The 15,329-nt window shown below is 44.3% G+C and overlaps 1 protein-coding gene across 2 annotated transcripts in view; it reads right to left on the bottom strand.

Moving 5' to 3' along the window:
* LOC126355210 (uncharacterized) overlaps positions 1 to 15,329 on the bottom strand; it is a 205,922-nt gene that overhangs the window by 55,047 nt on the left and 135,546 nt on the right. The window contains exon 2 of one of the 2 annotated variants that reach the window (XM_050005457.1): positions 7,913 to 8,023. In XM_050005457.1, coding sequence (XP_049861414.1) covers positions 7,913 to 8,023 — 111 coding nt within the window. Of the gene's footprint in view, positions 1 to 7,870; positions 8,024 to 15,329 lie in introns of both variants that reach the window. The other variant, XM_050005456.1, reaches the window with a different exon arrangement.

Genomic DNA, 15,329 nt, shown 5'->3' with positions numbered 1-15,329 from the left:
TCTCTCTGTTAATTAAATTATCCGCCAACCTAATTTCAATCGCCTCTTTATAGACACTGTTCCAAAAAACGGCAATTTCTTACAGTGTCCCTCATTTAAGTAGTGTTCTGCTACTGCCGATCTTTCCGGCTGTTGTAACCTCGTATTACGGCGATGTTCCACACACTCGTCATGAACTGCGCGAATCAAATGATCGAATGGCCAATGTAATCCTTCCCACATTGACACGGAATTTTATACGTACGTTGCCTGTCAGGTTATTACTACTGGACATGAACAACATGGCCGAGCGGTTCTAGGAGCTACAGTCTGGAACCGCGCGACCGCTACGGTTGCAGGTTCGAATCCTGCCTCGGACATGGATGTGTGTGATGTCCTTAGGTTAGTTAGGTTTAAGTAGTTCTAAGTTCTAGGGGACTGATGACCATAGCAGTGCTCATAACCATTTGAACCATGAACAACAAAGTCCCCACCACACTTCCCTAGGGCACGCTTCATGTTACTTCTAAGTCTGTCGATGACTGTATATGCGAGATCCATCTAGTTTGCGGAATGACGCAGTTTAAAGCCAACCTGGATTTTATTCAGTATTCTATCTGTTAATGTGAGGTGTTTCAAAGGCAGAATTGGCTAACCAGTGTTTCACTTGGGTGGATAAACGTGGAAAAAAATTTAAAAATCAATATCAGGCTCTCTGGTGGCGCAGACCAACTGTCGTTAATTCGGCGAATGGGTTTAACCTGGGTCTGCATCATCTTCATCTCACAAGCTGTGCGTTAAGCCATACGAGCAGGCCGTATCTTCTTGTTATTTTGTGCCAGTGGAGGCAAGGTAATGAAATATGACAGGAAAACTGTGCTTGCGAGTTGTTGTGTTGGTGCCTTTAGCAAGAGACGTAGGGAACATTTTCTGTGGTGTTCCGGCAGGTATTTTCAATCTCGTTTTCGCGATGTACTCTCAGTCCATAGAAATACTGATAATCAAGCGTTTTTTGCGATAGTCTGTGTCAACGCAACACGTAGGCTCGTTTCTCGTTACGAATGAATGTTTTTTAAGTGGAATAGAATATTCCCAGATTATTCTAACGCGATATTCTTTTTGACGATTTGTGTTGACGTGGCCAGCAAAACGCCAGGAACAGCCAAGCGTTGCTTGCTGACTTGCCCGTCTCTCGGGCCAGCCTGTCAAGCAGCGCTAGTCGCTTCTCGAGTGCTGGCTGTCGCTAGTGCCTGACAACGAATATCGCATTAAGCTAATTTGGGGCCGTTCTATTGAAGGGCCACGTAAAATTCCATTAAAAAAAAAACATGGCAATGCACTTCTCATTACCACCAAAATAATTTTACTGTTGTTGTTGTGGTCTTCAGTCCCGAGACTGGTTTGATGCAGCTCTCCATGCTACTCTATCCTGTGCAAGCTTCTTCAGCTCCCAGTACTTACCGCAACCTACATCCTTCTGAATCTGCTTAGTGTATTCATCTCTTGTCTCCCTCTACGATTTTTACCCTTCACGCTGCCCTCCAATACTAAACTGGTGATCCCTTGATGCCTCAGAACATGCCTTACCAACCGATCCCTTCTTCTAGTCAAGTTGTGCAACAAACTTCTCTTCTCCCCAACCCTATTCAATACTTCCTCGTCAGTTATGTGATCTACCCATCTAATGTTTAGCATTCTTCTGTAGCACCACATTTCGAAAGCTTCTATTCTCTTCTTGTCCAAACTACTTATCGCCCATGTTTCACTTCCATACATGGCTACACTCCATACAAATACTTTCAGAATCGACTTCCTGACACTCACATCTATACTCGATGTTAACAAATTTCTCTTCTTCAGAAACGCTTTCCTTGCCACTGCCAGTCTACATTTTATATCTTCTCTACTTCGACCACCATCAGTTACTTTGCTCCCCAAATAGGAAAACTCCTTTACTACTTTAAGTGTCTCATTTCGTAATCTAATTCCCTGAGCATCACCCGACTTAATTCGACTACATTCCATTACCCTCGTTTTGCTTTTGTTGACGTTCATTCTACATCCGCCTTTCAAGGCACTGTCCATTCCGTTCAACTGCTCTTCCAAGTCCTTTGCTGTGTCTGACAGAATTACAATGTCATCGGAGAACCTTACAGTTTTTATTTCTTCTCCGTGGATTTTAATACCTACTTCGAATTTTTCTTTTGTTTCCTATACTGCTTGCTCAATATACAGATTGAATATCGTTGGGGATAGGCTACAACCCTGTCTCACTCCCTTCCCAACCACTGCTTCCCTTTCATGTCCATCGACTCTTATAACTGCCATCTGGTTTCTGTACAAATTGTAAATAGCCTTTCGCTCCCTGTATTTTACCCCTGCCACTTTCAGAATTTGAAAGAGAGTATTCCAATCAACATTGTCAAAAGCCTCCTCTAAGTCTACAAATGCTAGAAACATAGGTTTGCCTTTTCTTAATCTTTCTTCTAATACAAGTCGTAGAGTCAGATTTGCCTCACGTGTTCCTATATTTCTACGGAATCCAAACTGATCTTGCCCGAGGTCAGCTTCTACCAGTTTTTCTATTCGTCTGTAAAGAAATCGCGTTAGTATTTTGCAGATGTGACTTATTAACCTTATAGTTCGGTAATTTTTACGCCTGTCAACACCTGCTTTCTTTGGTATTAGAATTATAATATTCTTCTTGAAGGCTGAGGGTATTTCGCCTGTCTCATACATCTTGCCCACCAGATGGTAGAGTTTTGTCAGGACTGGCTCTCCCAAGGCCATCAGTAGTTCTAATGGAATGTTGTCTGCTCCCGGGGCCTTGTTTCGACTCAGGTCTTTCAGTGCTCTGTCAAACCTACACGCAGTATCGTATCTCCCATTTTGTCTTCATCTACATCCTCTTCCATTTCCATAATATTGTCCTCAAGTACATCGCCCTTGTATAAACCCTCTATATACTCCTTCCACCTTTCTGCTTTCCCTTCTTTGCTTCGAAATGGGTTTCTATCTGAGCTCCTGATATTCATACAACTGTTTCCCTTTTCTCGATAGGCCCCTTTAATTTTCCTGTAGGCAGTATCTATCTTACCCCTAGTGAGATAAACCTCTACATCCTTACATTTGTCCTCTAGCCATCCCTGCTTAGCCATTTTGCACTTCCTGTCGATGTCATTTTTGAGACGTTTGTATTCCTTTTTGCCTGTTTAATTTACTGCATTTTTATGTTTTCTCCTTTCATCAATTAAATTCAATATTTCTTCTGTTACCCAAGGATCTCTATTAGCCCTCGTCTTTTTACCTACTTGATCGTCTGCTGCCTTCACCACTTCATCCCTAAAAGCTATCCATTCGTCTTCTACTGTATTTCTTTCCCCCATTCTTGCCAATTGTTCCTTTATGCTCTCCCTGAAACTCTGTACAACCTCTGATTCTTTCAGTTTATCTAGGTCCCATGTCCTTAAAATCCCACCTTTTTGCAGTTTCTTCAGTTTTAATCTATAGTTCATAACCAATAGATTGTGGTCAGAGTCGACGTCTGACCCTGGGAATCTCTTACAATTCGAAAACCTGGTTCCTAAATCTCTGTCTTACCATTATATAATCTATTTGATACCTTCTAGTATCTCCAGGCTTCTTCCATGTATACAATCTTCTTTTATGATTCTTACTAACTATTTCATTACAAGTTGCAGGAGACAGTCAAAACAATGAAAGATACAAAATTAACCTTGACTGTCATGTACTATAGTTTTTCAGTTTGTTGCTTGAAATTTTGTCTGTCACACACTGTTGCTTTCAAACAACTTTACTGTCATGTGCCATTGTTTGAATAAGCTCCGACCGACCGCCGTGTCATCCTCCACCAATGACGTCATTGGCTGCAGTGTGTAGGGGCATGGGTCAGCACACCTCTCACCAGGCCACTGCTACTTTTCGTGACTTGGATTCTCTACTGCTAGGTCGACAAACTACTTAGCTGGCACCATGAGACCTAGTGCACTCCATTCTAGCCATCCTAGCAAGTAAAAATCCCTGGCAATATCGGGAATTGGACCCGGGTCCTCCACATGGTGGTCAGCTGTGCTTGCCATTTAGCTGTGGAGGTGGACTGTTGTTTAGATAGAGTGTTTGTAGTTTACAAATTGGATATTCTAACTTGCACTGTATTTCTAGGTCCAATTCCAGCAACCTGAAGCACTGCAATTATGGCCTTTTCGGTGGAAATTGGTAACTGTAATTACTGACAATTTTTATAGTTTAGTTGTAACGATTGATCTGGATGTTAGAAACAGTACTCTACTAGGCCATAAATGACAGTGGTTGCAACATAGTAGGAGTCTTTGCTTCTTTCTTCCGCATATTCAAGTTTTATATTTATTAAACTGTTTGCAGTTTTGATTTTGGCGTGTAATATTGCTTTCAACGTTTTAGTTGAAATTTATGTAATGAGTTATTTCGATTTGTGTCATTTCCTGCGTTAAAATCCTACCAGAATATGAATATTGCAGCCATGGGCTTTTTACTAGGATGTTACTGCTTTATTAACAACTGCTGTATGGGCTATTCTGCACAACCTTGGATGTTGTGTGGAATAGAGGCAGCCTGCATATCGACCTGCTTTGCAGGGCAGCCCATACATCAGGGGTAAGAAAAAGTTATCGAGCTCCAGATGTGTGGGCCACCTTCACGAGAGGTGTGGTGTCTTGCAGTGGTATCATTTAGCTTTATCGACCTGTTTTACAGAGGAGTGCAGATAGGCATAGCTGGGAGAACCTTGAGACTGATAGAGGTAGAGATTGACAGAAGGAGTGGAGTCAGGGGGGATGCACAGAGAAGGAGGAGGAGAAGTATAGAAAGGGAGGAGGGAGGAGGAGGAGGACACAGGGAGGGGGAGGGGGAATGGACAGAATGAGGGGGCAGGGGGGGTAGAAGCAGGCATAAGGAGGATATGGGGAGAGATGGGTATGTTGAGGACATGGGCAGATAGGGGGGTGGGCAAGAAGGGGAAGGATCAGAGGGGGATGAGGATGATTTGGACAGCGGGGGGGGGGGGGGGGCGGGCAAAAGGACTAATAGAGAGATTGGGGGAGGAGAAGACGGTTCAATAAAGGGGGAGAAGGAAATGGAGAGAGTGGTAGAGTAGGTGATGAGAAGAGTATATAGCCTTCTATCCTATGGCTTCACACCTGAGAGTTTTTAGATAAGTAATGCCTGATATCATACGCCACTAACGCCATCTACTGGCAGAACTGGTCACTTTGTGTCATGTTGAACTGCATGTGTCAGATTGCACACTGTTGCCGTTACAGAGTGCAGTAGGAAGCGACAATACTTTTGTACTGCTTTTAAGAGATAAATTCTCAGATTCACTGTGTTGTTGGATTGGATATTTTTTGGCATCTTGCCATATATTGTAAATTTTGTGCCAAAGATCTCCCGAAATGCTTCGTGAGATGACAAATAAAATTATTTTGGTGACCAAGACAAGTGTATTGCCATTTAGTACGAATATGGTTGTAGATCTGCTGGGAGTTCTTTTGCCTGAAGTGATAAAAAGGATTAGTTAGTAATGAGAAACAAGTTGGCGTGTTCCATCAACACAGGACGAGGCATGGCACACATTATGAGCATTATTTCTATGGGGGCTGACATCATTCACACATTGCAAAAACGAAATTGCAAATACCTGCCAAAACATGAGAGACAATGCCTCTGACGGTTTTTAAGAGCGAGACCCTATATAAATGCTTTTAAGCACAATTTGTTACAATTTGCCATTACATACTTTACTTCGTCGATAGGATTTTTTAATCTGGAAAAAGCATCCGTCAATGTAAATGATGCAAGGTGTTGGAAATTTGGAGAAAAATGGGAGGGAGCTGCAGGGAAAAACTGATAATATACAATCTGTACAAAAACCATGAACCATGAGGTAACAATAAGAATGGAAGACCAAGAATGAAGGGTGTAAGATACAAGGTGGATTTAAAACTGGAAGTTAAGCCCAACAGATGTCGCAACAATGTTAGAGTGCCTTCCAAAATAATGACTGGGGTAACTTATGACTGCCAAATGGGACACGAGTGACAATCACTTTAATTTATCCCTGTAGAACTGACAAAACAATGACAAACAGTGACAACATTCATATAATAAGACCCTATCATATCTGATGTAGTGTATAGGGAAAAATGTTAATAATCATGCAATTGAATTAATCGTAATTGCAAAGTGCCCTATGATTGTCATAATGTTAACAGGAACAGATAGGACTGTTGTTGTTGTTGTCTTCAGTCTAGAGACTGGTTTGATGTAGCTCTCCATGCCACTCTATTCTATGCAAGCTTCTTCATCTCTGAGTAACTACTGCAACCTATATCCTTCTGAATCTGCTTAGTGTATTCATGTCTTGCTCTACCTCTACGATTTTTACCCTCCACGATTCCCTCCAGTACTAAATTGGTGATCCCTTAGTGTCTCAAAACATGTCCTACCAACCTGTCTCCTCTTTTAGTGAGGTTGTGCCAATTTCCTCTTCTCACCAATTCTATTCAGTACCTCCTCATTAGTTACGTTATCTACCCATCTAATCTTCAGCTTTCTTCTGTAGCACCACATTTCGAAAGCTTCTATTCTCTTCTTGTCTAAACTATTTATCGTCCATGTTTCACTTCCATACATGACTACATACAAATACTTTCATAAAAGACTTCCTGACACTTAAATCAATACTTGATGTTAACAAATTTCTCTTCTTCAGTAGTGCTTGAGAAGGGAGTAAGATAGGGTTGTAGCCTATCCCCGATGTTATTCAATCAGTATATTGAGCAAGTAGTAAAGAAAACAAAAGAATAATTTGGAGTATGAATTAAAATCCATGGAGAAGAAATAAAAACTTTGACGTTTGCCGATTACATTGTAATTCTCCAGGAGACAGCAAAGGACCTGGAAGATCAGCTGAAGGGAATGAACAGTGTCTTGAAAGGAGGATACAAGATGAACATCAACAAAAGCAAAACGAGGATAATGGAATGTAGTCGAATTAAGTCGGGTGATGCTGAGGGAATTTTATTAGGAAATGAGACACTTAAAGTAGTAAAGGAGTTTTCCTATTTGGGGAGCAAAATAACTGATGATAGTAGAAGTAGAGAGGATATAAAATGTAGACTGGCTATGGCAAGGAAAGCGTTTCTGAAGAAGAGAAATTTGTTAACATCGAGTATAGATTTGAGTGTCAGGAAGTCGATTCTGAAAGTATTTGTATGGAGTGTAGCCATGTTTGGAAGTGAAACATGGACGATAAATAGTTTGGACAAGAAGAGAAAAGAAGCTTTCGAAATGTGGTGCTACAGAAGAATGCTGAATATTAGATGGGTAGATCACATAACTAATGAGGGGGTATAGAATATAGTTGGGAAGAAGAGGAGTTTGTGGCAAAACTTGAATAGAAGGGCTCGGTTGGTAGGACATGTTCTGAGGCATCAAGAGATCACCAATTTAGTTTTGGAAGGTAGCGTTGAGGGTAGAAATCGTAGAGGGGGACCAAGAGATGAATACACCAAGCAGATTCAGAAGGATGTAGGTTGCAGTAGGTAATTGGAGATAAAGAAGCTTGCACAGGATAGAGCAGCATGGAGAGGTGCATCAAACCAGTCTCAGGGCTGAAGATCACAACAATTCCAGTTCGAAGGCAGGCGCTGAGAGGAGACCCGAGGTGGTATGGTGAGTTTTTGTGCACTTTGCTTGCCTCGGTCGAATGTGTAGAGGGGAGCAGCGGGCAAAACAGCTAGCGCGTCGTCCGGTGAGTGAGGAGCCACTTCGCCGTGGCGCTGGCTGCGGCTGCGGCTGCGCTGCGGCTGCCGGCTGGCGGCGGTGTACGCACCTACGCTAATGTATGGCGTGTAGCGGTCGCCGCCTCGCTTACCGAGCCCCAGCATCAGGCGGCCGCCGTCGTCCGCGGCGCGCTTCTCGCCGCCAGGCAGCAGCACCAGCGGCGGCCCGGACTCGCCGTCCTCTGCCGAGTCCGCTGCCCCATCTGCAAACCACACCACCGTCACTCCTAGGGGTGGCATAAACTGCGATTTTCCGAAATCAGTGATTTCTGTGAGTGCTATTTTTTAGTATCTGTTATTCTTAACTGTGATTTGTCGCAGTTAAGAATCACAGTTAAGGAATCCAGGTCGTGTATCCCTCCGCAATCTACCACTGCTATTTCTGCGATTTCTGCTACTTCTGCTACTCCAAGTTCTGCGATTTCTGCGACTTACCACCATATGAAAAGCTACATTTGTTCACTCAGAAAATCGCATCTCAAAAAAAACTGTCATTAGTAAGTATGTTTTACATTTGTTCTTCCGTTGGCTTTAATTTTGTATTCTACATCTACATCTACATCCATACTCCGCAAGCCACCTGACGGTGTGTGGCGGAGGGTACCCTGAGTACCTCTATCGGTTCTCGCTTCTATTCCAGTCTCGTATTGTACGTGGAAAGAAGGATTGTCGGTATGCTTCTGTGTGGGCTCTAATCTCTCTGATTTTATCCTCATGGTCTCTTCGCGAGATATACGTAGGAGGGAGCAATATACTGCTTGACTCTTCGGTGAAGGTATGTTCTCGAAACTTTAACAAAAGCCCGTACCGAGCTACTGAGCGTCTCTCGTGCAGACTCTTCCACTGGAGTTTATCTCTCATCTCCGTAACGCTTTCGCAATTGCTAAATGATCCTGTAACGAAGCGCGCTGCTCTCCGTTGTATCTTCTCTATCTCTTCTATCAACCCTACCTGGTGCGGATCCCACACTGCTGAGCAGTATTCAAGCATTGGGCGAACAAGCGTACTGTAACCTACTTCCTTTGTTGTCGGATTGCATTTCCTTAGGATTCTTCCAATGAATCTCAGTCTGGCATCTGCTTTACCGACGATCAACTTTATATGATCATTCCATTTTAAATCACTCCTAATGAGTACTCCCAGATAATTTATGGAATTAACTGCTTCCAGTTGCTGACCTGCTATTTTGTAGCTAAATGATAAGGGACCTATCTTTCTATGTATTCGCATCACATTAGACTTGTCTACATTGAGATTCAATTGCCATTCCGTGCACCATGCGTCAATTCGCTGCAGATCCTCCTGCATTTCAGTGCAATTTTCCATTGTTGCAACCTCTCGATACACCACAGCATCATCTGAAAAAAGCCTCAGTGAACTTCCGATGTCATCCACCAGGTCATTTATGTATATTGTGAATAGCAACGGTCCTATGACACTCCCCTGCGGCACACCTGAAATCACTCTTACTTCGGAAGACTTCTCTCCATTGAGAATGACATGCTGCGTTCTGTTATCTAGGAACTCCTCAATCCAATCACACAATTGATCTGATAGTCCGTATGCTGTTACTTTGTTCATTAAACGACTGTGGGGAACTGTGTGGAACGCCTTGCGGAAGTCAAGAAACACGGCATCTACCTGTGAACCCGTGTCTAAGGCCCTCTGAGTCTCGTGGACGAATAGCGCGAGCTGGGTTTCACACGACCGTCTTTTTCGAAACCCATGCTGATTCCTACAGAGTAGATTTCTAGTCTCCAGAAAAGACATTATACTCGAACATAATACGTGTTCCAAAATTCTACAACTGATCGACGTTAGAGATATAGGTCTATAGTCCTGCACATCTGTTCGACGTCCCTTCTTGAAAACGGGGATGACCTGTGCCCTTTTCCAATCCTTTGGAACGCTTCGCTCTTCTAGAGACCTACGGTACACCGCTGCAAGAATGGGGCAAGTTCCTTTGCGTACTCTGTGTAAAATCGAACTGGTATTCCATCAGGACCAGCGGCCTTTCCTCTTTTGAGCGATTTTAATTGTTTCTCTATCAGTCTGTCGTCTATTTCGATATCTACCATTTTGTCAACTGTGCGACAATCTAGAGAAGGAAGCACAGTGCAGTCTTCCTCTGTGAAACAGCTTTGGAAGAAGTCATTTAGTATTCCGGCCTTTAGTCTGTCATCCTCTGTTTCAGTACCATTTTGGTCACAGAGTGTCTGGACATTTTGTTTTGATCCACCTACCGCTTTGACATAGGACCAAAATTTCTTAGGATTTTCTGCCAAGTCAGTACATAGAACTTTACTTTCGAATTCATTGAAAGCCTCTCGCATAGCCCTCCTCACACTGCATTTCGCTTCGCGTAATTTTTGTTTGTCAGCAAGGCTTTGGCAATGTTTATGTTTGCTGTGAAGTTCCCTTTGCTTCCGCAGCAGTTTTCTAACTCGGTTGTTGTACCACGGTGGCTCTTTCCCATCTCTTACGATCCTGCTTGGCACATACTCATCTAACGCATATTGTACCATGGTTTTGAACTTTGTCCACTGATCCTCAACACTGTCTGTACTTGAGACAAAACTTTTGTGTTGAGCCACCAAGTACTCTGAAATCTGCTTTTTGTCACTTTTGCTAAACAGAAAAATCTTCCTACCTTTTTTAATATTTCTATTTTCGGCTGAAATCATCGATGCAGTAACCGCTTTATGATCGCTGATTCCCTGTTCTGCATTAACTGATTCAAATAGTTCGGGTCTGTTTGTCACCAGAAGGTCTAATATGTTATCGCCACGAGTCGGTTTTCTGTTTAACTGCTCAAGGTAGTTTTCAGATAAAGCACTTAAAAATATTTCACTGGATTCTTTGTCCCTGCCACCCGTTATGAACGTTTGAGTCTCCCAGTCTATATCCGGCAAATTAAAATCTCCAACCAGAACTATAACATGGTGGGGAAATCTACTCGAAATATTTTCCAAATTATTCTTCAGGTGCTGAGCCACAACAGCTGCTGAGCCCGGGGGCCTATAGAGACATCCAATTACCATGTCTGAGCCTGCTTTAACCGTGACCTTCACCCAAATCATTTCACAATTCGAATCTCCGTCAATTTCCTTCGATACTATTGCACTTCTTATCGCTATAAACACGCCTCCCCCTTCACTGTCCAGCCTATCTCTGCAGTATACATTCCAATCCGAGTTTAGGATTTCATTACTGTTTACGTCTGGTTTCAGCCAACTTTCTGTTCCTAGTACTATATGGGCGTTGTGACCGTTTATTAATGAGAGCAGTTCTGGGACCTTTCTATAGACGCTCCTGCAGTTTACTATTAGCACTTTAATATTGTTATTCCCTGTTGCATTTCGCCTACTCCTACCTTGCTGTGTCTCAGGAGGCGTCTTGTCGGGCCTAGGGAGGGAATTCTCTAACCTAAAAAAACCCTAATGTGCACTCCACACGTACTCCGCTACCCTCGTAGCCGCTTCCGGCGTGTAGTGCACGCCTGACCTATTCAGGGGGACCCTACATTTCTCCACCCGATAGCGGAGGTCGAGAAATTTGCACCCCAGCTCTCCGCAGAATCGTCTGAGCCTCTGGTTTAAGCCTTCCACTCGGCTCCAAACCAGAGGACCGCGATCGGTTCTGGGAACGATACTACAAATAGTTAGCTCTGATTCCACCCCGCGAGCGAGGCTTTCCGCCTTCACCAACTCCGCCAGCCGCCTGTACGAACTGAGGATGACCTCTGAACCCAGACGGCAGGAGTCATTGGTGCCTACATGAGCAACAATTTGCAGTCGGGTGCACCCAGTGCTCTCTATCGCCGCCGGTAGGGCCTCCTCCACATCTCGGATGAGACCCCCCGGCAAGCAGACAGAGTGAACACTGGCCTTCTTCCCCGACCTTTCCGTTATTTCCCTAAGGGGAACAACTGAAAAAATATTAATAGTGTAATTAATATGTAAGTAGCCATACACTAGCGTAATAGTTCGTGTTTAGAAAGTCAATTCTAACATATTATTATGCTCACAGGTACCCGAACTACATTTCAGTCACTCAGTGAAGTGATAATTCAAAATATCATTGTCAACAGATCTGGAGAAATTACCACTGCGTTTTTAGACTGTCTTCGCCAGACGAGATGTTAGTATCTAAGTGTTTCGATGAATTGAAATACTTAAGCAAGATCGTTCTTGCAAAAGTGAAATATAGCCCATTGAGTGGTTTTCATTATAGCAAATACACTCCTGGAAATGGAAAAAAGAACAAATTGACACCGGTGTGTCAGACCCACCATACTTGCTCTGGACACTGCGAGAGGGCTGTACAAGCAATGATCACACGCACGGCACAGTGGACACACCAGGAACCGCGGTGTTGGCCGTCGAACGGCGCTATCTGCGCAGTATTTGTGTACCGCCGCCGTCAGTGTCAGCCAGTTTGCCGTGGCATACGGAGCTCCATCGCAGTCTTTAACACTGGTAGCATGCCACGAAAGCGTGGACTTGAACCGTATGTGCAATTGACGGACTTTGAGCGAGGGCGTATAGTGGGCATGCGGGAGGCCGGGTGGACGTACCGCCGAATTGCTCAACACGTGGGGCGTGAGGTCTCCACAGTACATCGATGTTGTCGCCAGTGGTCGGCGGAAGGTGCACGTGCCCCTCGACCTGGAACCGGACGCAGCGACGCACGGATGCACGCCAAGACCGTAGGATCCTACGCAGTGCCGTAGGGGGCCGCACCGCCACTTCCCAGCAAATTAGGGACACTGTTGCTCCTGGGGTATCGGGGAGGACCATTCGCAACCGTCTCCATAAAGCTGGGCTACGGTCCCGCACACCGTTAGGCCGTCTTCCGCTCACGCCCCAACATCGTGCAGCCCGCCTCAAGTGGTGTCGCGACAGGCGTGAATGGAGGGACGAATGGAGACGTCTCGTCTTCAGCGATGAGAGTCGCTTCTGCCTTGGTGCCAATGATGGTCGTATGCGTGTTTGGCGCCGTGCTCTTCCAACAGGACAATGCACGTCCGCATGTATCCCGTGCCACCCAACGTGCTCTAGAAGGTGTAAGTCAACTACCCTGGCCAGCAAGATCTCCGGATCTGTCCCCCATTGAGCATGTTTGGGACTGGATGAAGCGTCGTCTCACGCGGTGTGCACGTCCAGCACGAACGCTGGTCCAACTGAGGCGCCAGGTGGAAATGGCATGGCAAGCCGTTCCACAGGACTACATCCAGCATTTCTACGATCGTCTCCATGGGAGAATAGCAGCCTGCATTGCTGCGAAACGTGGATTTACACTGTACTAATGCCGACATTGTGCATGCTCTGTTGCCTGTGTCTATGTGCCTGTGGTTTTGTCAGTGTGATCATGTGATGTATCTGACCCCAGGAATGTGTCAATAAAGTTTCCCCTTCCTGGGACAATGAATTCACGGTGTTCTTATTTGAATTTCCAGGAGTGTATTAGCAATATTACTCTGTCAATTACATTGCTTGCAATTAGTGACAGCAAAAATGTTTAATAATCCTTGTGATTTTGCAGACGCAGCTCCGACTCTGATTGCTGGTTGCCGTATGTATCTATCCACATGAAGTCTTAAGAGCGAATCGTGAAGATTCAACACAGCTCTTAGAGGATTTGCAGTTTAAAAGTGCTGTAACTATGAAATAAGTGTGCAGAAGAGTGGTTAAACCGTGTTTAACTGAAGTTGTTATGTGATTTTTAATGAATGATAAATGTTAAATACAGTGAGTGAATAATGAAAATCTCATTTTCCGTACAGTTGCCGTGTAGAACACCAGGTGTAAAACTTTTCTCCATAGTCTTGAACTGTGTCGGTATAAAAGTGAAGCCTTCATATGTCACAATACTATTGTTTTCATTTCATTACACTTATACAGATGTCTGAGTTCTGCTGTGTTAACATTGCAAAGTCCTGTAGGCATGTGGAGTATTAAACAAAACTGTCATATTGGAAGCAGAATCAAACACATTTTTTAGGTTACTTGTCTCTAAACGATATTTTCTGGAGAAAAAGGCAATGTTGCTTCTTATTAATATAATACATCCAGAGTCACAGCTATGTTTGACCAGCCATAACTGGTGCTGAATGTGCATGTCGTCACATAATATGGACACATAGCACATGGATCTCGTGAGGCATAAGGCTCTTATAACAAAGTACGAACGTCGGTCAACATATGGCACTAGGAAATGAATGTTCACTGCGCCCTTTAGTTGCTACTTGCGACTTCTAGATGCGATTTGTCACAAAAATCGCAATTGAACTCGATAGCGATTCGCAGAGAAAGAGCGTAGTACGAACTTTGGAGAACAGATGGGGCTGTTAACTGCTCTTTTTAGTTGCTACTTGCGACCTTTCGCCGCGACTTGTCACTGTAATCGCAGAAAGCAGTACGAAATTCCGCCAACAGATGGCTCACGGCGTTGAATGTGAAATGCTACTTGTGACTGCTAACTGTGACTGAAACCGCAGTTAGATTCTGTGAAGTTGTTATTGTGATATCTGTGACTTTTCAATCACTGTGATTTCTAACATACGCGATTTCCTGCCCACCAGTAGTCACCACAGGCCAGGGCTTGATGGCTGCCGGGACGCACTGCAGGCCGACCAGGAAGGCGGCGTGAAACAGACATAAGATTGGCACAAAGCGTACTACGTGTTCGGATATGCAAATCATCAGCGTTTCATTGCAACCTCACGAAGTAGGTAGGTAGTGCTGACGCCATCTACATGCTGTATAGAAGGCAAAATTACGTGGCAGTTATTATTATTCAGGAATACATCTGAATGTGATTCGTTGGTGAGTAGATCGTGACAGGAACGGAATTCGTCGGTGGCTGCACTGTGGACTATCGGGATTAGGATTGGATTGGATTGTTTGGGGGAAGGAGACCAAACGGCGAAGTCATCGATCTCATCGGATTAGGGAACGACGGGGAAGGAAGTCGGCCTTTCCCTTTCAAAGGAACCATCCCGGCATTTGCCTGGAGTGATTTAGGGAAATCCAGGAAAACCTAAATCAGGATGTTCGGACGCGGGACTGAACCGTCGTCCTCCCGAATGCTTGTCCAGTGTGCTAAGCACTGCGCCACCTCGCTCGGTGGACTATCGAGACTGTGGTTTATCGTTCTGTGATATCGCTGCTTGAGTTGGTGGCGATCCTGTTAAGGATTCGATGGATAGAGGAGGGTCATGCCGAACACGGTACAGGATTACAATGACCCCATGTGACTAGCTAAAAGAAAATGGTTCAAATGGCTCTGAGCGCTATGGGACTTAACTTCTGAGGTCATCAGTCTCCTAGACTTAGAACTACTTAAACCTAACTAACCTAAGGACATCACACATATCCATGCCCGAGGCAGGATTCGAATCTGCGAACGTAGCAGCAGTGCAGTTCTGGACTGAAGCGCCTAGAATCGCTCGGCCACAGCGGCCGGCTGCGACTTCGACAGTATGTTATTTGTGATAAGATTGTTATA

Source organism: Schistocerca gregaria, chromosome 3 (assembly GCF_023897955.1).
Source record: "Schistocerca gregaria isolate iqSchGreg1 chromosome 3, iqSchGreg1.2, whole genome shotgun sequence".
NCBI lineage: Eukaryota > Metazoa > Arthropoda > Insecta > Orthoptera > Acrididae > Schistocerca > Schistocerca gregaria.
Note: the sequence above shows the minus strand (reverse complement) of the source record. Positions and strands in the feature narration are given on the sequence as shown.